Here is a 27,330-nt window from a genome sequence, read left to right as displayed (position 1 = left end):
ATTAAAATCCTGTCTCTCTTGCTTCCGCCTCTCGACCACGCCCCCCGTCCAAGCCTGATGTCATTTTCCTGCGTTTGGATGCATCTTGTTCTGCTTGTTCTATACTTCTTTTTTCTCGTCGAAATAATTTACCGTGATATTTTATCTCTTATAATTCACTGTATAAAGAATGTGATTAAAAACGAATGAATGAGGTAACATGTGTACCAGTGAAATTCTTAAGGCAATTCCTAAAATTAGCGGTAATTACAGATAATTTATTTACTGTATCTGTTGACTGCACTGTAATGTTAATAGTTTAGTAGTTGCTTGCATTAGTGGCTCGAGTAAGATGTATTGTTAAAGATAAAAAGACACTTCTGGTTTAAGGAATCAAGATTTTTGTTCCATGAAGTAGAAGATAAGGATTCAGAATCAGCAGAATGAATCCATGACCCCAACCTGCCTCATGTGAAAAGTTCAGGCTGCTTGTGATGGTCTAGGAAATGTTTTCTTTCTGCACATTGTATCCCAGCATTGTTTGAGTTGTTCCTAATAAAGTTGCAAGTAAGACTATGTATAGAAATGTTATTGCTCATTAGTCAATAATGGTTTTGTCTTTAATTTGACCTGCTGCAGACACTCTGGATTCAAATGTGGATTTTCAGCTAATTTAGGCTTTAAAAGATCTCAGTGAGTGTCAGTGGAGTTAAATTTGGCCTCCACATCAACAGTTACAAGGTTGTGTGTGAGTTATTTCTCTCATGTGTTTACCTTCACACTTCTAACCATTTTTCACTGCTGAATTTAAACCACTACACTAAAATAGAAAATAAACCACATCCATGTTCTCGTCTCTGCTCTCATGTATCTAATACTGGCACTGGCCTGTGTGTGCTCAGAATTAATAAGTGTTTGTTTCTGCCCAGTAATCTTCTAATTTTAAACACAGACAGGTAAATAATTATTAGAATTATTAAAAAGTGAAATAAGAAAGTAATGTATGTCAGTATTAGTGTGAATTAGAGTGATATTAGATATTAGAGTCCAACAATAATGGAAATGTATCTAATAAAACATTATTAGCAAAGTTAATATTGTTAAAGTTATTGTTGAAAAAAGAAGATAATTTCACAGGATTCCACAGCGACTACATGACTTCCACTAATGAAAGTACAAACACTATCCAGTCATTTTCTTTTAGCAGATCAAATGATGAGAGGTTGTCACTGAGCAGCAGATGACGGCAGGACACAGACGATCAGGTACAGATTCAAACAATACAGACTCATTTACACTCATTACATTATTTAAACCCTGTGTTTTAAACTCCCTCTACTTGTACTCTTACCTGTTGAACTATCATAGTTACTGAGAGTAGTTACACATCAAACTAAACCCTTCTCATAACAGATATGGATCCACTGATCCACCTGAGCAGTCATGCTGAAGTACACACAATGTCCTAATCACACAATACGCTCATCACTCAGGACATTCAGACTGTAGATGAACAACTTTATACCCAACACTCACTCTAATGAAGACACAAAGAGAACATTTACTCACAGAACATCACAGGGAGTGGACTGAGATCCATCCTGTCTCTATAATGACTGACTGAGAGAGCAGTGGTTTGTGTTGCAGTGGTTAAAGACTTACTATTTCCTGTCATCTCATAGAGTGACCCATATATAGAAAGAGAGAGAGACTTTACATGCCGCTAGAATATTTAATTGACCCAGATGCATAAACTAATCTTTCATTTTTTTATATTAATACTTATACTGTAAAACCTGTACTGTTTAACTTTACTATGGTTAAAGTCATGAAAAATCTAATGTACAGATGTATACCCTTGCTCTATACTATTGCTCACTTGTGAAATTATCCAATTAGTAAATCATGTGTCAGAAGCCAAGTGCTTAAAATCATTCAGTAAATTGTGTTTAAGAATTTTTTCTTTCACTTACACGTGATCACTCCCACACCCAGTCACACACCATGATCACTGACTAAAAAGTGAAAATTAATTGTGTTTTACCCCCTCCAGTGGTGTCCACTAAATAATTTCAGTCATGACATAATTCAAAAAGGTTAAAACAGAACTATTCTATACAATCTGAAATTAAAAATAAGGAGGAAAAATTACCTACTGTATGGAGTTAATATCAGCACATGCAAAACTAAACACAATTTTAAAGAATAAGCACCAAAATGGCTAAATCAATGTATACGAATATGGTCAAGATCCACTAGGGGAAATCCCAGGTGGCCCAGGTCAGCCACTCCACCATCCCATGTCAGTTCCGTCAGTTCCGTAGGACAGTAATGTTAAGGGTTGCTAAAACTTGACATGGGTGCCAGATTGGTGATTAGTATTGGCATGTCACTGCCCCCTGCTCAGCTGATGTTTGTCCAGCTCTCTGCATGGCTGAGGATTTTTCTCAATATCTCTATTTGGCAAAGCAGTGTCAGGTGGAGAGAGCTCTGTGAAGCCATAACTGATGAACTGAGTGCAGGAGATGGCAAGTGAGCGAGTCAGCAAATAAACAACTATAGCTAGTTATGTAGTGTTGGCCACAACCAGGCCATGTTCAGGGCTCAGTAAAAACAAATACTTATAATCATTACATGTTAAGATTAATAATCAGTGCCTTATAGCACAGTCAAATTATTCTTTTTTTTTGCACATCACATTTGTGGTCAGAGAGCAGGGACAGCCACTATATACCGCCCCTGAAAAATATAGGGTTATGGGCCTTGCTTAAAGGCTTAAGAGTGGCAACTTGGTGGTGCTGGGGTTTGAACCACCAACCTCTCAATCTTCACATGTACATCGATTAGCCATAACATTAACACTACTACCAGGTGAATGGAGTAACACTTGTTCATTCAGTGTTTAAGATATGGAGCTGTTATAATTTATTGTATTTGACATAAAAGTCAATATTCAGTTCAGATTTCAAATATTGATTAACATGTCTTGATGGTTCAGATCATCGTTTATTTAATATTAATGATATGGAAGGAGATCATGAAAAATGGAGAGTGATGTCTACGTGTAGAAGCAACTTCAAAAAACATCTTGAACAATATATGAATGTGATTTCTCTCTTGTAAGGTGTTGCTTAGAATAAAAGGCGGGATCAGGCAGTCTGCAAATGCGCTTGCTTTGTCTCAGTCTACTGCGCAATAGTGAAACCGTAGAACCCGTGTCCACGAGCGCCCGTAATAAGACATCGACCAGGACACAGTTCACATAAACCCCTGCGCAATTTCCTACACGTCCCGACCGGAAGTTGAATGCACTAGTTGGGGGAACAAAAATGGTTGCGGTAGGCGTCTTCCCCTTAGTGCGCCCCGGAGCTAGTTCAACAGCTGCTGGCTCTCAGGCCTGAGAACGTTGCAACGGTAGTCCTGAGGTCCCGTGCCTCGGCATCGCCGAAAAACCTCGGAGACTTGTGCGTTGTCTAACCGTGACGGGTAGCCCTGTTTCCGGCTAGATTTACCTACCGAGTGCCCCCGAGCTGTGGGGGGTCACTCGGCTCTATCGCCGTGATGTTCTGCCATTACGGATTCTCTAAATGAAGAATGCGTAGCGTTCGACGGCGCTGTTGTAGCAGGGAAGGCGCAGCTGCAGCTCTGCTGGTGGACAGAGCTGTATCTTGCTCCGATGCTGGGACTCTTGACGAGTCCATTCCCGGATCTGCTTCCGTCTCGAGATCCAGTGCCGGAATCTTCATTTCGCCGCACCGCTTTGGTCGGCCTGGTTTGCTCGCGCTAACCCCATCAGGAAGATGCTCTTTCTCCCTCCGTAGTTGCTCTGCTACTCGGTGGCCTGCTTGGATCTTTTGTAAGTCCTCTATAGTGCGCTCCAACTCGTTATTCTCCATCCCACTTCTGACACCAATGTAGCGTTTTACCGCCCAAAGGAACTTGGAAATACGAATGAGCTTCCTTGCTGCCCAATGCAAATGGCTGGGAGTACTTTATTTAGCACACAGTCACACACAGCATGAGCAACACATTCACCTCAAGAACCTACATCCAATTCAACCTTAGCAGGAACCGGAACACATTTAACAGGTCACGCACACTTAACTCACACAACATGGCCGAAGCCACTAACCCAAACACCCTTCCCCAACAGGGTGAACACATTGACAGCCCCCGCAATGCATGATGGTTGTCAGCCGCCGCCCCGCCCACATCACAATACTGTAAAGTCCAACAATACTAACTTGTAAAAAACAGTAAAACACACAGCGGTACAAATAAAGTAGTTGTAGAACTAATAGTATGAAAACACAAAACACAACATCAGTTTCCACAAAATTTCAGTTAACAGTCACTAAACATGTTTTTATATCGCATACATACAAAACTTAACTTCATTTAACTCCAGTAAAACTGAGCTTTTCACCAACCGCTCTGACTGTAATCAGAAATCACAACTTGCACTGGAAAATATTCCACTGTACATTTGCATTCTGACATAATGCAAATTAAACCATATACACTCTGTATATTAAGCACATCTTACCTGTTCTTGTTGAAGTACAGAACTAGGTCTTAGGTCATGAGAATAAAAGTGACTATAAAATACTGGCCATTTAAATGACAAACAGGAAAATTACAAATTAGTGTATAAAAGAATGTATTTATTTATATTTCCAGTCAGTGTATTCTCTTTAAATAGATTAACGTTGCTCACTCCTCTGTAAATGCATTCTCAATTCTCTGTTCTTGGGTGTGATCTGATAAAAGAATTGAAAAAGTTGTTTCAGTTTTTTTCAGGTGTTTATGACAGAAAAACTGAAACTGCATGTCACGATCTAAATAAAAAACCAAGATCAGTTGAGAAATAAAGTAATTGTCCTTCATTAATCCTGAAAGTATTAGAAAGCCATTTCTAAGGCATTTAAAAGCCATTATTCACAAATGGAGAAAACTTGGACCAGTGGTGAACCTTCCCAAATGCAGTAAATCAAATGCTTTATATGTTTCCTAAAGTAAAAATGTGTAGTGGTGTACTGAAAGAGTTCTCACCTTGAGCTCTGTAACATTTGAGCAGCAGAATGATGGTCACCAGCAGATATGGAGAGGCCGTCACTACGTTACTGATCAGCATGAGCACTGAGAATGGAGCTTCTACACCTGATGAACCTGAAACAGGATAAATAATGAAAACATTGCTTTTCTGTATTTATGGTAAAATGTATGTTTTAGCTCCATCTGCAGACATTTATTTACATTTACAGTTACATTGACACTCCAGGTTTCTCCTACGGTCCATAGACCTGCAAATTAGGCTAAGTGACATTCCCAAATTGCCCGTAGAGTGGAAATGAGCTTGTGTGTGTGTGTGTGAGATCATTAATGGATTGGCAACCTGTCCAGGGTGTATCCTGCCTTGTCCCCTAAGTCTCCTGGGATAGACTTTAGGTCCCCACGACCCTGAAAATTCTGCGCTGTGGCCGTAAGTACGGTTCATCATGATTTACCACGAGTTTTGCCGCTTTGACTATGTTTCCCTCTTTCCGCGTGTCGGTCCTCGCATAGTATCAAAAATGTAATCCAAGTACTCTAACGCATTACTTTGTAACACGTTACACCCAACACTGACCTTAAGTGGTATCAGACATGCTTATTCATATTGGTAAATAAAACTAAACTATACAACTCATCCTGAACATGTTGTTTATGCTTATAAATGATAGTGAAATGACAAAACAGAGGCATCTTGTGCTACTTTGTAACCATTGAATTGTGTATATTTTGTACAAATTTAGAGAAAATAAAAAATAGATGTATTTTACAATTGTCACCTTCATCACCTTTTAAACACCATAGCTTATTGAATGTAAACTAAATGAAAAGAGTTAGCTACACACAGCAACAATCATCATTAACAGAGAGAGCACATGACCTCTGATATCCCTTACTTATTAATACCAAGGTAGTTCTGAATTTTATGATTATTATTAATGTGGGTTTCAATAAACATGAAGTGCACATACACTCATTTTGGAAAAAATGCATAAACAACAATATACAGAATTATTAAACATAACTCACTACGATCACATCACCAGCTAGAACACAGAGAAGCACATGTACAATATAACTAACTCATAATCTGTGAGGTTTTCACAGACTGAGTATTTCTGATTTTTTTTTAAACACACTACACTACAAACACACTACATTAAGACTCACCATGCACTGTGATGTTGACAGGATTACTGTTTTCTCCAGATTCAGACTCACACCAGTAAACTCCAGTGTCAGATGTGGAGAGGGAGCTGATTTTACATGTAGATCCTGTAACTGATCCCCACCATGAGTGTGAACAATCTGACACTCCTCCACTGTGTATGTATCGTCTCACTGTCCATCCAGTAGAGTTACTCTGGTCCTCACAGCTCAGTGAGAGAGAGTCATTAGTAAAGTGTTGAGTTCTGCTGGGATTGATGATCAGAGAGACTGGAGGAGATTCACCTTAAACACAGAAAAGAGATTACAAATAAGTGTAATATACAATAGACTAAGGAGAGAAGTGCATGTGTGCCCAGAATAGTCTTTATTATTCAGGTTATGAAATCGAGTCTTAAGCATTGATCATAACACAGCCAATAACAGCCGATCAAAATCAAGAAACTAAATCAAAACTGGACTATGAAGACAGGAAAGACACAAAACAGCACAGAAGGTATCAATACAAAGCGTTTAAGGTAAAACAAGTCCACATGATCAGATCATCACATCACGTCTCCACCAGAGGGCACCATCATCTCAGTATTAGCCTAGCTTTAGCATAAAACAACAAACAAAACGACCCCACAATATTGCACCTTCTATTATTATCAGCTTTGTATCTGTTCATCTTAAATAATAAATAATTAATAATTTTAAATGAGACACAAAACAAAAAGTGAATCACTTATAAAAAAGATGCATGTTTAATTAACAATGTCATGAAGGGAAAAAAAACATTATCAGCATTTAGGGCTTTTTCATTATCTTATAAAGATTAATAAATATATGCTGCATTAATCATATTCACACAACCACATCCTACAGTAAATAACTGTTTTTATTTTTCCTCACCAGTGATCCATAGTGTCTGTAGATTGCTGTACTGTGTGTGTAAGGCTGGTTCTCCTCTCTCTCCTCTACACACATAAACTCCTGTGTGTTTAAGAGCAGCAGGACTGAGAGTGTAGGAGCCTCCAGATCCTCTGCTGCTGTCTGAGAGGAGCTCCACATACATGATAGAGCCATCCGTATAATATATTTGAGTCACACCATCTCTGTAGGGAACAACTGTGTACCAGCTGAATGTCCAGTCTGTAGAGGAGTCTGTAATCTCACAGTTTAGAGTCACTGAGTCTCCTTCAGTCAGCCAGCTCTGTGGAGATACACTCAGTACTGCATGTGGTCTCTCTGTTACACAGCACATGCACAATTAGTTTGTACATTTCTTAAATAAACAATTAGAATTTAACAATTAATTAAAATTAATTTAACTTTTTTAATGTCTACTTCTACTTTTTTAGTGTCACCAAAGCAAATTCACATCTTACTGTGTAAAAGCATCACACACCTGCTACTCTACAGGTGTATTTACCTGTGTGTGTGTGTGTGTGTGTGTTATCTCCAATATCCATGAGTGTAAACTTTTGAACATGTATTTTAATATTTTTATCAACAGCTGATGAAATGAATAATGCAGGCTGTAGTCTTTATGAAGCACACACATTATGACTCAGATAAACACAATGGTTTTACCAGACTGCAGCTCCCATCAGCCCCTGAGTGTCACATACACACCTGTTCTGTGTTTTCTTTTTGTTTGTGGTTGTACTTTAGTTGCAGGTGTTACATTCATGTTTATTTTGCATTGGATGTTATTGGCTGTATATTTTTAATTTATAATACATTTGCAAAAATCTCAAGTAAATGTTTTTCATGTTGTCATTATGGGATGGTATGTGTAGAAATCTGAGGATTTTTTTAAAATCTATTTTAGAATAAGGCTGTGACATAAAATGTGAAAAAGTGATGCTCTGTAAATACTTTCCGGATTCATTTTATATCTCACAACTCATTTTAACTAATGAGTGTGAACGTGATCATTGTTTCCATGCAGGATGATGAAAGTTAGTATCAAAAACTTACTTTGTTACTTTTATTATATTGATAATACAGACATCCTGCACTTTATAGCAAGCAGCTCGCAAATCATGTACAGTATAATTATCCTCTCTGGCTGTGATCCATTCCACAGTGTACTTTAAAGTAGGCTCCCTACTCATTGTCCAGAAAATGTCAGTTAAGAGAACCTCTCTTTGAATGGAGAAGTTTAGCTCTCTTTACGTCTAATAGACCTCACAGACCTCAAACAACATTATTTTTTAACTTATTTCAACATTATTCAAAACGTTATAGAATAAGATGGAATGAGGTTAGACAGGAGTCTCCATGGACTACGATGTTTGCAGATGACATTGTGCTTCGTAGATGATTCGCTGTGGCGACCCCTGAAAGGGAACAGCCGAAAGACAAAGAAGAATGGAATAACATGGAATATCAATAATTATGCATACTATAAGTTTTATTCGCACAACTTCTAACCCCAATCGTTCTATATATATATATATATATAATTTTCCGTTTATGCACGCTGGCGCTGTCTCCGTGTGTATGTCTGTGTGTGTATGTCTGTGTGTGTATGTCTGTGTGTGTATGTCTGTGTGTGTGAGAAGCCCCTCCCGAGAGAGAGTGTGTGAACTGGCATGGTGTCAAATAACGCGTGCGCACACACACAAGAGAGGCTGAGAGAAAAAATGACTGTTTTGTTGAAAAAATTAGCAAGGAACAACTCTAATGACACTCATGTGAGCACATACTAATGGAATGAGTGCTGTAACATAAAACAAACAAACAATGAACCTGCATTATAAATTTGAAAAGAAGGTATAGTGCGACAGAAGTGTTTCTGTAAAGAGCAGAGAGTGTATGTTTGTTTGTGTGCGTGTGAAGCAGAGAGGGGGTGCTTTACACACACAAAAACACACTCACAAAAAAAGGCGAGAGAGAGAGAGAATGTGTGACCCTGGCATGGTGTCAAATTATGCACAAGCACAAATGACAGGCTGAGGGAGAAATGAATTTTTAACCCTTTAATGAGACTTTCTTTTGCTTTTACACGCGCATACACACATGTGTTACAAGAAACAGTACACGCGCATTGTAGACACACGCTCACAAACACAAAATAAAATATGTTTTACACACATCCTTGGTCACAGTGTTATATTAAACAGTATCACGGGTGCATGGATGTTGATTATATCAGTTAGAGACAAGCACTAAGACCCAGCAGGGGAGACTATTACCCACAATTCCACAGCACAAGAGAGAGAAAAACCGTTGGCTCAGTTGTCAACACGTGACGCTCGGCATCAAAACAAGAAGTGCATGCGTGATACATGATACTCTGTACTCGTGAACCAAGACTTGCTCGTTTTCAGAGTCAAAATTTATTAAAAATCTTTGCTCGTCTTTCAGGAACACTCGCCATCCGCGTTACTCGTAATCCGAGGTTTTACTGTATATACATTACTCACAATAAGTTAAGGATATTGTAAGAGACTTAGTGGATGTCATACATACGGTGTTCGTTTCACTTTAGACATTTTTGGAATAGGGAGGCAATTGTATTTGGGTTGATAGACACCTCATTTTGTGTTTTCCATGTAATGGTCTCATTGTGTACTTGTGCCTTGTATTGAAGCCAATTATATTGAAGGCATCAATTTCAACATTCTGTGGGTAAAAAAAGCTGGTATTGTCAGTAAGTCATTCCAAGTTTATCATTCGAACAGCCATGAACACACGTCATCACTTAACGGACGAGCAGCGCCACCTTGCCAATGGCGCGTTTTCAGGTCAGTGGCAGGCAGTCAGATGTTGCTCGTGAACTTGATGTGTCTCAAAGTGTCATCAGCAGACTTGCATCAAGACACAGAACTACCGGCAGAGTTCATGACAGACCCAGGAGTGGAGCCCCACGAGTGACAGACCGCAACGTTGACCAGTACCTAAGGACCTATGCAGTCAGACATCATTATGCAACTGCCACACAGCTGCATGATTGTTTACGAGATGCGAGGGGTACTAGGGTTTCCAGACAAACCATTTGAGTGCCTCATATAGTACGGCCATCAACATCCCCTGACCTGAACGCCATAGAGCACGTCCGGGACCAGTTGAAACAGAGACTGGATGATCGTACACCACCCCCACGTGACCTGGCAAAAATTCGTGTAGCACTTACTGTAGGCATTGCCTTAGGACAACATCATGAGGCTAGTGAGGAGCGTGAGACATCAATGTCAAGCGGTCATTGCGGCAAATGGTGGAAACACCCGCTACTGACATTGTAAATTTTTGTTATTTGGGGCTGTCCCTGTTATTGTCAATTTTTTTGGGTTAATAAATATTGAACGAATGAATTTATGGTACTTCCCATACATTATTAATAATATCAAAGGGTGTAACTTATTTATGTATTACTACATAAATAAGTAATATCAAACTTTTACTTATTTAATTCAAATTCAGAGCAAATAGGAAAAGGACTCATGTAAATAATATTCCTAACTTATTGTGAGTAGTGTATTGTATGTATCATGACATACCTCTTGCAGTAATAGTGACTTCATTGCTGTACTCTGTGTAGGACTCTTTCTCTGCCCAGGCTTTACCTCTGCGTGCTCTGCACTTATACACTGTGTCTCCTGTATTATTCACTGTCACAGGGAGTGTGTTGGTGTTTACTGGTTCAGTGCTGAAACGTTGTAACGGCTGATTATATTTGTACCAGAGAAACTCCCATCCAGTGAACTCCTGCAGCTCACAGGTCAGAGTGACAGTGTCTCCAGTGTAGATGGAGCTCTGAGGATTCACTCTCACAGTCGGTTTGGGTTTTGCTGTTGGGATGAAATGATAAAGTCAGAGCTGCTTTTACCTTTACATCATAAACAGCATATTAAACATTTTATAGAAAATCATGATCAGTTCCGTTTTTAACTAATGAGCGTAAACGTGATCATTGGTAACATGCAGGTTGATGAATGTGAGCATCAAAAACTTAATTTCTCGCTTTTATTATATTGGTAATACAGACATCCTGCACTTTAATAGCAAGCAGCTTCCTGATGCTCACAAATCATGTACAATATATATAATTTTATTTCATTTATTTTTTGAGTGATTTGCATTGTGTTAAGTGAACCTATCACAGTTCTTACTGGGTGGGGCTTTACATTTATCCTCTCTGGCTGTGATCCATTCCACAGTGTACTTTAAAGTGGGCCCCCTACTCACTGTCCAGAAAATGTCAGCTAAAAGAACTTCTCTTGACAAAATCCCGCCATTCCTAAACCCTGCGACATCAACGCAGATATCACTTCCTCCATGCGTTACCATGGAAACACCAGTAATCCGGATACCCATTATATTAAATTTAATTAAATATTAATTGAAATAAAAACTAATACCATTACAAAACGCATGCTACTGAAATCCCATCACGAACGGGGTGTTGTGGCAGGTGTTGAACGCCGTGGGCGGAAGAAGCAGGCATAGAGGCAGAGGGGTTGTGTAATCAAAAAAAAAAAAGAGTCTTTTAATGATGGTTAAACACAAAGTATAAATAAAGACACAAACAAAGGAACAAACAAACTCAAACAATATTTAACACGCCCTGTGGCGAGACACAGGCAGGAGGAGGACAAACACATAACAGGACACACCAACTATGCGTGGAGCTGAAACTGGACACTAGAGAGAGACACTAGAGAGAAGGAAGACACGTAGAGACTAGATGGAGACCAAGAGAGAGACGGGACAAGGGCTAAAGACATGGCAATCAGCTAGGCATGGCTTTAAGCTAAACATGGTTAAGCTGTGCTTAACCATGGCAGTTAGCTACACATACACCTAGCTAAGCATGTCTTTAGCCCCAACATGCACTAAGCTACACTTACCTAATAGCTTAACACACACTAGGGAATGGGGGCACAGAAACACAGACAGAGGATACCCCTCCAAGACTAAGCGAGGCGGCACCAACAAGCTAGTCAGTACTCCAAAGCTAGGAGGGGCAGCACGCTAAAGCTAGGCGCACTGGGACACTAAGGGGATAGGAAACACAGGACAGCTAGAGACACAAAGGGGCTATGACTAGAAGCATGGTAGTTACTGTAAGTCAACATAGATTTTAGCTAAACACGCTCCTAGCCAAACACACACCTAACTACTTACCTGCTCTAGCTAAACACACAAGAACACAGGAGGAAAACAACAAGAGTACTTACATACATTTAAGACAGGACTGAATCAGCTCCACTAACACAGACACACAAAACATACACAGAAACATTGCCAATAAGAGAGCCCAAGTCAACTCAACTAAAATTAAAAACTAAACAAAGAACAAAAACAAACTAAAACTAAATGCCCACACAAGTGACAGTAGTGATACCAAAAATGCTCGACCCAGTTTCCCAGTCTAAACAGCTATTTATAGAGATGGATTGATGGCTACCTCGGTTCAGGTGCGCACTCGCATCACCAGACCGAGGTGCCTGCTGGGAAACTGAGTCAGCCAACAAAAAACTACAAAATGAAAAACAGTGACCTCCAGTGGCGGACCCTTACAGTCGAGCATTCTGTCACGAACGGGGTGTAGTGGCAGGTGTTGAACGCCGTGGGCGGAAGGAGCAGGCATAGAGGCAGAGGGGTTGTGTAATCAAAAAAAGTGTCTTTTAATGATGGTTAAACACAAAGTATAAATAAAGACACAAACAAAGGAACAAACAAACTCAAACAATATTTAACTCTGTGCTAACAGGGGCTCTCTGGCAAGACACAGACTGAAGGACAAACACACATCCTGTGGCGAGACACAGGCAGAGGGACACATAACACGCCCTGTGGCGAGACACAGGCAGAGGGACACATAACACGTCCTGTGGCGAGACACAGGCAGAGGGACACATAACACGCCCTGTGGCAAGACACAGGCAGAGGGACACATAACACGCCCTGTGGCAAGACACAGGCAGAGGGACACATAACACGCCCTGTGGCGAGACACAGGCAGGAGGAGGACAAACACATAACAGGACACACCAACTATGCGTGGAGCTGAAACTGGACACTAGAGAGAGACACTAGAGAGAAGGGAGACACTAGAGGGAGACATGTAAAGACTAGAGGTAGACACGTAGAGACTAGAGGGAGACCAAGAGAGAGACGGGACGAGGGCTAAAGACATGGCAATCAGCTAGGCATGGCTTTTAGCTAAACATGGTTAAGCTGTGCTTAACCATGGCAGTTAGCTACACATACACCTAGCTAAGCATGTCTTTAGCCCCAACATGCACCAAGCTACACTTACCTAATAGCTTAACACACACTAGGGAATGGGGGCACAGAAACACAGACAGAGGATACCCAGTGGCTAGGCGAGGCGGCAAGGCGGCACTAACAAGCTAGTTGGTACTCCAAAGCTAGGAGGAGCGGCACTCTAAAGCTAGGCGCACTGGGACACTAAGGGGATAGGAAACACAGGACAGCTAGAGACACAAAGGGGCTATGACTAGAAGCATGGTAGTTACTGTAACTCAACATAGATCTTAGCTAAACACGCTCCTAGCCAAACACACACCTAACTACTTACCTGCTCTAGCTAAACACACAAGAACACAGGAGGACAACAACCACAGTACCACAATTTTTAAATGTAATTATTACATTAATAATAATCTCTTATTGTATCATATTAATATTGTGCCATCCTTGATAATACTTTTTTAACATCAATTAACATTAGCTATTATAGCTGAACTGCCTCCCACCCTACACACTGTATAAATGCAGATCATTTACTGCTTTCTGTTATCACCCAAATGAGGATGGGTTCCCTGTTGAGTCTGGTTCCTCTCAAGGTTTCTTCCTATTACCATCTCAGGGAGTTTTTCCTTGCCACTGTCACCCTCGGCTTGCTCACCAGGGAAAAACGGACCATTTTGATTCATACAAATTCACATTTCATACTTACTTAAATAATTCTTTTGACTGTGTAAAGCTGCTTTGCGGCAATGAAAATTGCTAAAAGCGCTATAGAAATAAAATTGAATTGTATTGAAAATAATAATGATAATAAATATATGAATTCCTCTTAGAGATTAATTTTATTCAGCACTCCAGCGAGGTGCAATAACTGATGGGAAATGTTGCATGTACTCTTCCAATAAAGTAATGAAGCATTGTTCACTTCTTCCCCACATGGTCCACTGTTTAAATGGAGAAGTTTCGCTCTCAGCATTTAGGATTCGTACTTAACATGGCTGAATGTGCTGGGCAGTGCACTTCACAGGGTACTTAACAAACTGTTAAAACTGTTATAGAATAGAATAGAATAAATTAGAACAGCACAGCACATATTTGTCTATGTTTTATGCATTTTCTGCATAAACTTGAGGTGGTATAATCATATACAAGACCATATAATAAGGATACAATAACGGTGCACATTAAGCTTTTATATGCTGCTCAGGTATTTCACAGTCCTAACAGCGAAGATCACAAGAACCGAGGTACCTTAGTCCTTTCATCGTTGAGCACAACCTGATATTACTGGTGTACAAGTATTAATTTGTAGATTAATAAAATAAAAAATATATTAAAAAATATATAAAATTTAAGCGTGTGTGCTTTAGTTTTCTAAATTGGATTCTTCTCCACTGGTAAGGTGGGTTTTTAACTTTTGTACTGTTTTTGTAACACGATTGGTTCTTACTGTATACTGTACCTAGTTTTTGCTGTTTGGTAGTGTTGATTGCAGTGTGATTGTAGTAGGTCTAAAGCAATTTGTTCTCAGGTAATTAATCAAGAGTAGTTTCAGGCTTCATTAAGGTGTGAATTGTGGGCAGGGCTTAGCTACATATATTGAAGGTGTTGCTGATACAGACACAAGTGTCTGTAGCGGTTAATATGCATATCCTGCAACAAAGGTAGTCAAGAATCTAGATAGCAAGTGCACAGAGAATTGACTCTAACCCTTGTTTACCAAAAAGTTACAAGTTTTATAGACAATTACCTCAGTCTAGCATGTGTCTTCAACCTATCTCTGTCAGTTCTCACAGACCAAGATGCTTTTACTCACACAGCAGAGGCAGATCTCCCAGAAACCTCATCTACCCTCCAGTACTGTCACATTGCCCTGCACTGGTGGTAGGTGGGCTCTAGAACTGCCAATCTGCTGTAAAGAAAATTACTCTTTTGACTTCCTAGCACTAACTGAGACTTGGATATCTCCTCAGAACTCAGCTACACCAGCTGCCCTATCCTCTGCCTATGTATTCACGAGAAACTGGCAGAGGTGGTGGTACGGGTCTCCTGTTGTCCAAGAGATGGTCCTTCTCGCCTATCCCCCTGTCTCATCTCAGTTTTTCATCATTTGAATTTCATGCAGTTAAGGTAACCTCTCCAGTTAACCTCCACATCTTGGTTATTTACCATCCTCCTGGCTCTCTAGGAAACTTTCTGGATGAAATAGACATGCTTCTTAGTTTTTTTTCCTCCGCCAGTCCTTCGCTCCCAACCAAACTCCTACGGCAGAACCACAGGACCTTCCCTTCCCTCCCTTAGCAGAATTCTCCAACCTGTCATCTGATGAGGTTCAGCAGATCATCTCGTCATCTAACCCCACCACCTGTTCATTAGACTCAATCCCTTTCACAATGCTCCAGGCCATCTCACAAGACCTCCTTCCCTTCACCACAACCATCCCATATCATCTGGTCATGTTCATGCTGCTTTTAAGAAGGCAAGGGTTATTCCCATCCTCAAGAAACCCTGCCTGGACCCATCAGAAGTTAACAATTATCGCCCGGTATCACTTCTCTCTTTTATTTCCAAAATTCTTGAAAGAACTGTTTATAACCAAATGTCTCTGTATCTCTCACAGAACAACCTTAATGATCCCAACCAATCTGGATTCAAAGTGGCACATTCTACAGACTGACCTTTTGTCAGTCACTGAGAAGCTCCATGCTGCTAGATCTGCTAAACTATCATCTGTCCTCATCTTCCTGGACCTGTCAGCTGCATTTGACACGGTGAACCACAATATTCTATTATCTATTCTTACAAGCCTTGGATTTTGTGGAACAGCGTGGCAATGGTTTGCTTCTTACCTAGAAGATAGGTCATATGAGGTAACATGGAGGGGATCTACATCTGCCCGACGTAGACTCTCTACTGGTGTCCCGCGGGGCTTAGTACTTGGTCCTCTTCTGTTCTCCCTCTATACCCGGTCTCTTGGTAAGGTCATATCATCTCATGGATTGTCATACCATTGTTATGCAGACGACACCCAACTTGTTCTCTCCTTTCCTCCCTCTGACACTCAGGTTTCCACCCGGATCTCAGCATGTTGTTTATCCCTTGTGACTCATCCCCATGTCAAGACCTTGTGATATCCCTGGACAACAACCAAATCACTCCTTCAACCACTGCCCGCAATCTTGGGGTAACCGTGGACAATCATGTGTCATTTTCCCTACACATCACTAACCTTACTCGCTCTTGTAGATTTCTTCTTTACAATATCAAAAGAATTCGCCCATTTCTTTTTTCACAGGCTACTCAGGTGCTTGTTCAGTCCCTTGTTATTTCAAGACTGGACTACTGCAACTCACTCCTGGCAGGCCTGCCTCTGTCCACGATTCGTCCTCTGCAACTGATCCAGAATGCAGCAGCACGTCTTGTTTTTAACCTTCCCAAGTTGTCCCACACCACTCCTCCGCTCCCTGCACTGGCTTCCTGTAGCTGCCCGCATTAAATTCAAAACGCTGATGCTTGCCTACAAAGATAGAAATGGCCCAGCACCCACTTACCTCTTTGCTTTAATCACACCACGCACTGCACCACATTCCCTCCGATCCTCCAGCACTGCTCGCCTCATCCCACCATCTCTCAGGGATCGAGGGCGGCATTCATCCAGGTTGTTTTCTGTTCTGGCACCTAGGTGGTGGAATGAACTTCCTCTAGATGTCCGTACAGCTGAGACTTTGACTATCTTTAAACGACGACTCAAGACGCATCTGTTTCCCCAGTACTTGAATTAACCCCCCGCCCCCCAAAAAAAAAAAAAAAAAAAAAAAAAAACCTCTTCCCAGTTGTGTTGGACTAATGGCACTTAGTTATTAACCTAGTTAACCCAGTGTAAGTATGTATCCGATGATGTAAACTTTAAAGCACTTTTTGTAAGTCGCTCTGGATAAGAGCGTCTTCCAAATGCCTAAATGTAAATGTAATTGCACTGCATCAGTGTCACCAAAGCAAACTTACACACACACACACACATACATCCTACAGAATAACAATATCACTTATCTGTTCCTCTACAGGAGTAGTTACATGTGTGTGTCACTTCAACACCACTGATTCTGTAGAGCTGTTCACTACTGACAGGACTGTGTGCAGCATCTTTATACCAGCTGTACTGCCAGCTAGACACACTTTCATCCTGTATGTCACATCTCAGTTTTCACTGAACATCTGATTATGGATTTATGGATGATGTGGGTTTTGGTCTTATTATTTATAGAATAGTTTAAATTTATCTAAACTCTGATGATGAACTATGAACTATCATGCAAATATAAAGATGATTTAAGATCAGTAGGAAATGATACAATTCTCTTTTATTACATTAATAGTCTAATTTACAAAGTAATGTTTTTATAATCTACAACATGTGTTAATATTAACCTTTGTACATGTATTTATTGTATTTATTAACAGCTATCATCTGTTTTTAAACTAAAATGAATAATGCAGACTGTAGTCTTTATGAACCACATACATTATGACTCAGATAAACACAATGGTTTTACCAGACTGCAGCTCCCATCAGCCCCTGAGTGTCACACACACACACCTGTTTTGTGTTTTCTTATCATTGGTGAGTGTATTTTAGTTTTAGGTGTTAGATAGATGGTTGTTTTTCATTGGCTGTTATTGCTATAATGTTATGTGCTAGTTAGCGTCTAGCTTCTGTTTACAAAGGGGATGAAGGCCGAAATTTCACTGATGGCATAAAATTGGGGGAAACAGATTCCATGAAATTCACTTAAATCCTGCCATCACACTCTCTCCATTCTCCTGCTGCATCCTTGCTCTCTCTCATTATTACAAGTTTAGTTTCTTCTCTTCTGTTCATTGAGTTCAGGAGACTCCATCAATTAAAGTGCATAAAATAAATGTCTCCTTACAGAAAACTGCAACCCATCAATGACTACATGTATTTATTTTTTATTTATTTATGTATTTATTTATTTTTGTCAAACGTATTTTAAACTCTTTATCAGGTTTTGTATCCAGGATACACGTCTCTCTGAAAGAGCGGTCATGATAACTGGTTTTATTTATTTGTTTGTTTATTCCTAAATAAGTTGTAACACCTGTGTCCACTAGTCTGTATCTCACATATGAGAGTAAATCTCTCTGATAAACACACACTTAACTAATTACTACTTCTAACTTTAATCATCTTGAAAATAAAAATAAAATCATGTTTTACCTTTTGCAGTAATCGTGTCTTCATCGCTGTACTCTGTGTCGTAGTGTGATTTTGCCCAGGTGTTATTCCTGTGTGCTCTGCACTTATACACTGTGTCCCCTGTATTATTCACTGTCACAGGGAGTGTGTTGGTGTTTTCTGGGTCAGAACTCAAACGTTGTAATGGCTGATCATTTTTGTACCAGAGAAACTCCCATCCAGTGCCCTGATTCAGCTCACAGGTCAGAGTGACGGTGTCTCCAGTGTAGATGGAGCTCTGAGGATTCACTCTCACAGTCGGTTTGGGTTTTGCTGTTGCGATAAAATGATGAAAGAGTCAGAGCTGCTTATCAGAGCAGATATTATTACAGTTGTCTGCTTTCCAGTGTTGTGCATGAACCCGCTCATTTTTTTATGAACTGAACGGTTCAGTTTTTAACTAAAGGTTGTGAAGGTGAACATTATTAACATGCAGGGTGATGAACATGTAACGGCCAAGACTTTGTGCATTCGATTTCTAATACTGCCAATACAGACATCCTGAACATCGATAACAAGCAGCTCCCTGATGCCCACAAATCATATACAATATATTCTGCCTCCAATAGGATGATTGCTGAAGTGCTCGACCCTGACTAGGTTGGCAGATACAGTAGCTAACAGGTTCCTCCAAGAGAGTCAGATGCTGTACTTGATTTGAGTGGAGTTTACTTGAAGAAAGCACCGTAAAACTGAATATACAAACAAAGACACCATAAAGCAATGTGTCTTACGCATCACCATCTAACATATTTAACGTGTTCACTTACATACTTAAAGTTTAATGAATCAGCTTTCATTAAATCAGCAGAATCTTCCTTTAAATTACACTCTTAACAAACACCAATATGAACCTAAATACTCACATACATATATTTTTTAAACCTTTAGAACACAAAACTGCATACAGTTACACAATTACACATACAGCGTTCTGTTGAAGTCCTTCTGATGCAGCACTACTGTAACTACGCCAACTGTAGAAGGACACACTTAAGACCCAATATCCTGTAAATCGATATTTATAGTATGTATATAGTATAGATAGTGTGTGAAAGAGAGAGAGAGAGAGAGAGAGAGAGAGAGAGAGAGATAAAAAGAGAGAGAGAGATAAAAAGAGAGAGAGAGAGAGAGAAAACATTGATTTGATTTGTGCTAAGCAATTGTATCCCTGCTCTTTTTAATTTGTCCTCTCTTGGTGTGTTTCATTCTACAGTTTACTTTACAGTGTGCACCTGCTTTCTGTGCACGGAATGTTGGTTAAGGGAACTTCCTCTGACAAAATCACTCCATTGTAAACACTCTGTGATGTCATCAGTGCAGTTTGGGATCACACTCAACTTGGCTGAATAACACTATACCAGTCCACTTCACACATTCCTACTAGCCCGTCAGAACACGGCTAGAGTTAAATGTCAGTGCTGTTACCTTCTATGATCACCACTTGTAGAAAGCCTTTTGTCCAATCAGATTATTCGGTCAGAACTAACAGTTAAAATCGGATGAAATAAAATAATACTGCACAGAACAGCACATGTTTTATGTTACAGTTTCCGCACATAAAGAGGTGGTATAGAATCACTAAAGAAAGTATTATACAAGACAATAATATAAGGGTAATAGGGGATGCATTTTATGCTTTTGTTTCCTTTAGGGAGAACAAGATTTTAGTCAGCTCAATGGAAAAACAGTGTTTGCTAATGTTAGAGTTATATTGTTATTTTATGGATCTAAAATAAGATGGTATGGTGTTCACAAAAATCTGAGCAAAACTTCGATCTCCTACTTTCAGAGAAATAATAGTTCCAAAACCATGACAGAGAGCTTCTTCCAAAATATCTACAGGAATTGTGTAGTTTGTTGTTTTTAATTAGAAGAAAAAGTAAAACTAGTAATGTGTTTTAGTGAATATAATCAATTCATATACAGTACATGTAGTAAACTGTTTAAGATTTCAAAATCTTCATAAAAAAGGAAATAAATGAACATATAATTCCAAGGTCTCTATGTATCTTCTATTAAACTGAATTATGGCTGCCAAAGGACAAGATAAGATTTCCTCCCTTTTTATAATTCCATGTATTCCTTCATATTATTGTGGTGTCAGTCTGATTAACAGTTTACTGTGTGTTATTATTCATACTGACTCCCCACAGATATACAGTAAATATAATATAAATCCCAAGTGATATTACAAAAGTCATGATGATTCTTGTGAAAGAAATGATCAGATTACACAGAGAAGTAAAATCAGCACTGATCAATCCTCAGTCACTGACAGCTCAAAATCCAAATCCTCAAATAATTATAAGATTTTAGGGACAAACACAAACACACAGACTCACCTGATACAGTCAGTCTAACAGCAGCACTGATCTCTGATTGAGCTCTTTGGCAGGTGTAGTCACAACTGTCAGTGTTTTCAGCAGACGAAATAGTAAATAATGTTTCATTTTTTTTTTGGATTTTATTATCCTTATACCAGTAGTATCTCCACTGAGTGTTTCCTCCTCCCAGTATGTCACATCTGAGAGTAACACTCTCTCCAATGAACACGTGTGTATCAGGCTTTATGGACACCACAGCTTTAGGCCACCCTGTAGGAAGATTATACTGTTAAAAATACAAAAAGTAGATTACACTGCACACAGAGTCACATGACCATTACAAAATCAGTTTTGCTTAAAAAACTGCACTGTGTGCTGGTGTGACTGAAAGAGAAGGGGTCTGGTTTAGACATGGCACATTCAGAAGTAGTAACACTCCATATATTGCTATTCTATAAACACCAAAAAGCTGGTATACTTATCATGCTACCTTAAGTATGTGCTAAGGTCTTACACTAATTTCTCCTCTATGCTGGATATACTGTAGGGGCTGCACCAATTAGCCTAATCTGCATGTTTTTGGACTATGGAAGTAAATCGTAGTGCCCAGAGGAAACACCCCTAGTATGGTGAGAATATGCAAACTCCACACACACACACACGCACACGCACACACACGCACACGCACACACACACACGCACGCACACACACACGCACGCACACACGCACACACGCACGCACGCACACACACACGCACACGCAGACTCATGCAGAAATCAAACCCTGGACAACCAATAAACCACCATGCTGCCTAAAGGTATATAATCTTTTTTTTTTTTTCACTTTAGCCAGGATGAGTTATATTGGTTTATAACAATCACATTCATTCAATTTATTTAATCACTTAGGATTACTAGTTATAATACCAGGAAAACAAGCTAGCTTAAACATTAAAATGAGCAAAATACCACCAAAACAAACAGACAGACAGACAAACAAACAAACAAACAAAAAAAAAAAACACTTCTGATGGTCTGTTAGAACAGTTCACTGCAGAACAAAAAAATAATTATCTTTAACACCATCAAAGACATTAGGAGTGTCTTGGAAAATTACTGTGTAAATGTGTTGCTCTACCCTTGTGTCCAAACTGTTTTATTACATTATCAACCATGGCCTTTTATTTTCCACCAAATAATTATTTTTTAAATTAATTTCCCATTGAGTAAGATGAAAATGCAGCATTACATTTATATTATAGCCAGAGGCATCACATACATTGTGACTTTACTATTTAATCCCTGTTACCATGCTCACTAATATATACTCAGCAAAAAAAGAAACGTCCCTTTTTCAGGACTGTGTATTTTAACAATAATGTTGTAAAAATACAAATAACTTTTCAGATCTTCATAGTAAAGGGTTTAAACAATGTTTTCCATGCATGTTCAATTAACCATAATCAATTAATTAACATGCACCTGTGGAATGGTCGTTAAGACCTTAACAGCTTACAGAAAGTAGGCATTTAAGGTCACAGTTCTAAAAACGCAGGACACTAAAGAGACTTGTCTACCGACTGTGAAAAACACCCAAAGAAAGATGCCCAGGGTCCCTGCTCATCTGCGTGAACGTGCATTAGGCATGCTGCAGGGAGGCATGAGGACTGCTGATGTGGCTAGGGCGATAAATCGCCATGTCCGCACTGTGAGACGCCTAAGACGGCGCTACAGGGAGACGGGAAGGACAGCTGATCATCCTCGCAGTGGAAGACCACGTGTAACAACACCTGCACAGGATCGGTACATCCGAATATCACACCTGCGTGACAGGTACAGGATGGCCACAACAACTGCCCGAGTCACACCAGGAACACACAATCCCTCCATCAGTGCTCAGACTGTCCGCAATAGGCAGTCCATGAGGAGGAGATGCACTGCAGTACTTCAAGCAGCTGGTGGCCACACCAGATACTGACTGGTGCTTTTGATTTTGAGCCTCCCTTCATTCAGGGACACATTGTGAAACATTTTTAGTTTTTGTCTTATGGTGTTGACTCTTTTAGTGTTCATACAAATATTTACACATTAAGTTTACTGAAAGTAAAAACAGTTGAAAGTCAGAGGACGTTTCTTTTTTTGCTGAGTATATATACAACATATACAATCATCAGCTTTGCTCTGATCATGATTTGTGATGTTCAGATCAGTGTTGTTTTGTGTGATGTGTTCATTTGTACAACACTAATATTACATCACACACTATCACCTGGTTTTGTATGTTGGTATTGGAACATTAATTCAGGTAGTCCCATACTTCTACCTTGTTTCAGGAGCATGATCATAAGTCAAATTTGTTTGTAAGTCTGGGACAAATTGAGTCTTATACGCAAATATACATTTAAGCCCAATCCAAAATCTATTTTCTACCCCTTCCCCTACCCCACGCCCCTTCCCCTTGTCCCTTGAAATGAAGTGAAAAGGGGAAGGGTTAAAATATTTCCCCTAAGAAATGGGACACCACTACAACACTGTTATACGTCATCATACGTATCCGTTCATTTACATGTACACATATGGCCGTAAGCAAAACAAACAATGCGCTATCAAATGCTCGGCAAACTGAACTTTTATATTTGTTTGTAGCATGCAGTAAAGTGTATTTGACATAAAAATATATGTTTGTTATATCGTGCAATCGGTGCTATCCGCTAGCAAACTTTAGCGATTTTTTTGCAAACGTTTCTTTACAGAACTTGTAAAGAAACTTTTACCCTTTCCCTTACCCCTACCCCTCCAACCAAAAGAGAAATGAGACACCCCTACCCCTTCACGTGAACGCGCCAAACGGAGAGGTAGGGGTAAGTGTAGGGGTAAGGGGTAGAATTGGGATTGGGCTCTATAATGCATACCAATCCACTGGACTTAATCTGTCCTCTTTACCAAAAGAGCCATCATGTGGCCAAAATAACCATGCCTAAAGAAACGGATCTCACAATAAAATGTGTTCTGTGCCTTTAAATCAGGAGGGGAATCCCGGATGCCATTTTGTCTCAAAGCAAATGTCCCCATAATAAATAATGGAAACTCCATTGATGATGATAAAAAAGAATTAATAGAAACTATAAAGAAAAAATAAAACTAATTAACCTTTGAAAAGAATCAGGCTGTGTGTAAAGCAGAGACAGGATGGGGGGGGGGGGGGGGTTGTCGGTAATTGTGTGAGACGATTTTTACACACACACACACGCACAAATGTTTACTTTACTGAATGCTAATTCACATGGGACAAATAATATAACATGACCTCTGTGGTTGACAAAATATGGGAGGGGATTTGCAAAGGAATTTTCACTTTACAAATTACATACATGGCCGTTTCATGCAGAATTAAAACCACAGACGTCTGCAATTATTACAAATCACACAAGGTCCCCAGGTAATACTTGTCCAATGCGAATAGGACATTCGACTGCAAACTTTAACCTGCACTTTCATTTTTGATAGGAGAGAGGGTTTATTGTGTAGGACAATACACACACAGACACACACAAACACACACATACAATATACTGGACCAGACATTTTATACATTGTCACGGCGTGTGCCTATGATAGGAGTGCGCCCAAATCTATTATCGCTCTTCGCTCACTTCGTAGGCTCCCTAGGTAGATGGCACCCCCTTCTGCAGGTTTTCAAAGGGACGGAGCCACTTATTCGGGCCAGCTGGCGATAATTAACGTTAATAGGATCTTGAGCTTGCTCGGGCTTAAAAAAAGCAAGGCACGAAGTTTAGCCCGGGGTCCTGGAAATACGTGATGCGGTGGAGCAGGAGAGAGTGGCATGCGAGTGGGGCGATGTGACACGCCCCAGGGACTGAAATTGGAATTCCGCCCTTTGATCTCCGTGCTGAGGACAGCGCAAGAAATAACTGCATGAGTTCCCGTGGCACCTTCTTTCCCACACCGAGACCGTCTTCGAAGCCTCGCCGTCGAAGAGGAAAAGGCCACGAGGAGGTTTGCGTTAATCTCCCCGATCCCAGCTGGGAAAGCCCACGGAGAGTTGGGAGGGGCCAGACCAGCCATCAACAGCGGGAGAAGCCCCGTCATGAGAGCGTGCAGGAGCGCTGCCTCTGCTCCGTTTTGCCACTCCGTCCCCTGCCATCTTTCGCCAGCTGTGTGGCCGCATGCCAGCGTGGCACTGCCCCTGGACCTGCACGTGCACAATCTTTTCTTCCCTTTTCTTTTCATCCTCCCTCCTTTAACCCTTTCCTTCCCCATTTTTTAAAAGTAAATTATCCTTTCTCCCGTAAGACCTCACCTCGTGTCCGTGCTTTATGGTGGCGCCTGTGCACATACTGTCAAACCCTTTCACAGCATTCACTTACACACTAAAAATATTGAATATAATGTAAATTTTGGTATCTGCTGCAGCGTAGTAAATTTGAGCTACTTCCGCGATTTGTTCACAATTATAAATGTTAGATGTGAACCGTGGTCCGCTCGTATTTTGCGGATTTTTGTAATTCAAAAGTTTGTAAATTGTGGATTTACTGTATTAATATTTAAACATCAAGGAACAATAACAAACACTATTACCATTACTGATACATCTTTGAAATATTTACTTACTGAACATTTAAACACAAACTATGTCTTCACCTCTAAAGTCTTGTTTTTATTTTATGTTTTTACTTTATTACCAGTATTTATCCAAACTGAAAATAATTCTTGAGAAATCACCAAGAGGCAGACAGTGGAGGGAAAATTGTACACAAACCTCAGCCACAATTTCAATAATAGAAAAAAAAACATTATAACAGATAAACTATATATACATCACCTTGAGTACAGACTGCTGGTACAAGTGAAACCAAAACTAAAAAGGGAACAAAGAACATGACAAAAATATGAAAAAAAGATTCAATCTATTCATGAAAACAGCACATTGTAGTCACACAAAACACATAAAACTCATTATGTATTTGTCTACCTTCTGTTTGAAACAGAAAAGTCATTACTCTTTATTAATGCCTTTAATTTTGCAAACTGTTGTTGTGTTTTTCATAGTTAGCTCAGTGTGTTAAGGCTCTGAATTACTGATTGTTTGTTTCTTGTGCAAGGCGGTTAACCCTGTCTGCTCCACGGGGCGCTGTATAATGACTGACGCTGTGCTCTGACCCAGCCTACTAACAAATAAACCTGGGATATGTAAAGAATTTAAAAAATCGCAGTAATGTATATGTACTGAATACAGACTGAACATAAGTGCAGGGTGTGATCATCTTATCACATAAAAACCAACAGAATGTCACACTGTAACATTCAGCACATGTGCTAATCACACAATAAGCTCATCACTCAGGACATTCAGACTGCAGATGAACAACTTTATACCCAACACTCACTCTAATGAAGACACAAAGAGAACATTTACTCACAGAGCATCACAGGGAGAGGACTGAACTCCATCCTGTCTTTATAATAACTCACTGACTGACAGAGCAGTAATGCGAGTTAAAGTCTTAACAGTTCACGTGTTTTCTTAAAATCAGATCACACTACTAGAAAAGAAAGAGAGGATGATAATGTTGAATATTTTAACTTCTCTTTTAACGCTTAGAGTGTTTGTACATATACTGTATGTCTGTACTTCCTTCCTCTTTTTTAAAAAAAGAAATTGTAAGCAGTTTCTGTTTCTCTCTAACACACTTACAGGAAAGGACGGTGACAGTTTATGGTCATACTAAGTACACATTGGAGATGATAAAAATCTATTCTCTTAGACATGCAGCAGTGGAGTGTGGGCAAATTTACATGTTTTTGTGCCCCACATGCTGAAATCTGATAAACAATGATCTAGTGGTGTCTACCAGGAGAAACCCAGCCGGATAGGAGTAAAGCATCTAAAATGTAAATCTGCACATTTTTTGAGCTCAGAATAAAACCAGATACCATGGAGTTGTGAGATGGCATTGTGCCACCCTTGTATAATCATTGTAATTAATAATGCCCACTGTAGTCAGTGTCTCAAGGTGCCTGACCTCCTTAACTCCTGACTGTGACTTTAAACAGGATGTAGTGTTTCTGCAGTAATGAAAGCATCTAAAAAATTTTAAAACTTAGTTCTTAACTGGTAAATAATGTGTAAGATCATTCTGTATAAACCAACAACCAGACCAAAAATCTGCTCTGTTATCTTTACTGCATTTCAGATTTATTTATATTGGGTTAGTGGTTAGTTAATTTCATTCTATCACACATTTAAAGAGAAGACACTTCAGGGAACAAACAGTTGAAACAACTAATAGTACATATTATTATTAGCATGAGTAAACC

General features: G+C 39.7%; 1 protein-coding gene across 1 annotated transcript; it reads right to left on the bottom strand.

The window, feature by feature from the left end:
* Positions 1 to 4,034: 4,034 nt before the first annotated feature.
* Positions 4,035 to 26,630, bottom strand: LOC128511506 (carcinoembryonic antigen-related cell adhesion molecule 5-like). Its single transcript, XM_053484429.1, has 9 exons — positions 26,433 to 26,630; positions 25,835 to 25,870; positions 21,010 to 21,261; positions 18,647 to 18,937; positions 10,689 to 10,979; positions 7,093 to 7,428; positions 6,202 to 6,483; positions 5,032 to 5,148; positions 4,035 to 4,039 (listed from the first exon to the last, which is right to left on the bottom strand). Exons 1-9 carry the CDS (start codon positions 26,461 to 26,463, stop codon positions 4,035 to 4,037), a joined length of 1,641 nt encoding a protein of 546 aa, XP_053340404.1. The 5' UTR covers positions 26,464 to 26,630.
* Positions 26,631 to 27,330: the final 700 nt, after the last annotated feature.

The sequence above is a fragment of the Clarias gariepinus genome, chromosome 1 (genome assembly GCF_024256425.1).
Source record: "Clarias gariepinus isolate MV-2021 ecotype Netherlands chromosome 1, CGAR_prim_01v2, whole genome shotgun sequence".
Classification (NCBI taxonomy): Eukaryota; Metazoa; Chordata; class Actinopteri; order Siluriformes; family Clariidae; genus Clarias; species Clarias gariepinus.
Note: the sequence above shows the minus strand (reverse complement) of the source record. Positions and strands in the feature narration are given on the sequence as shown.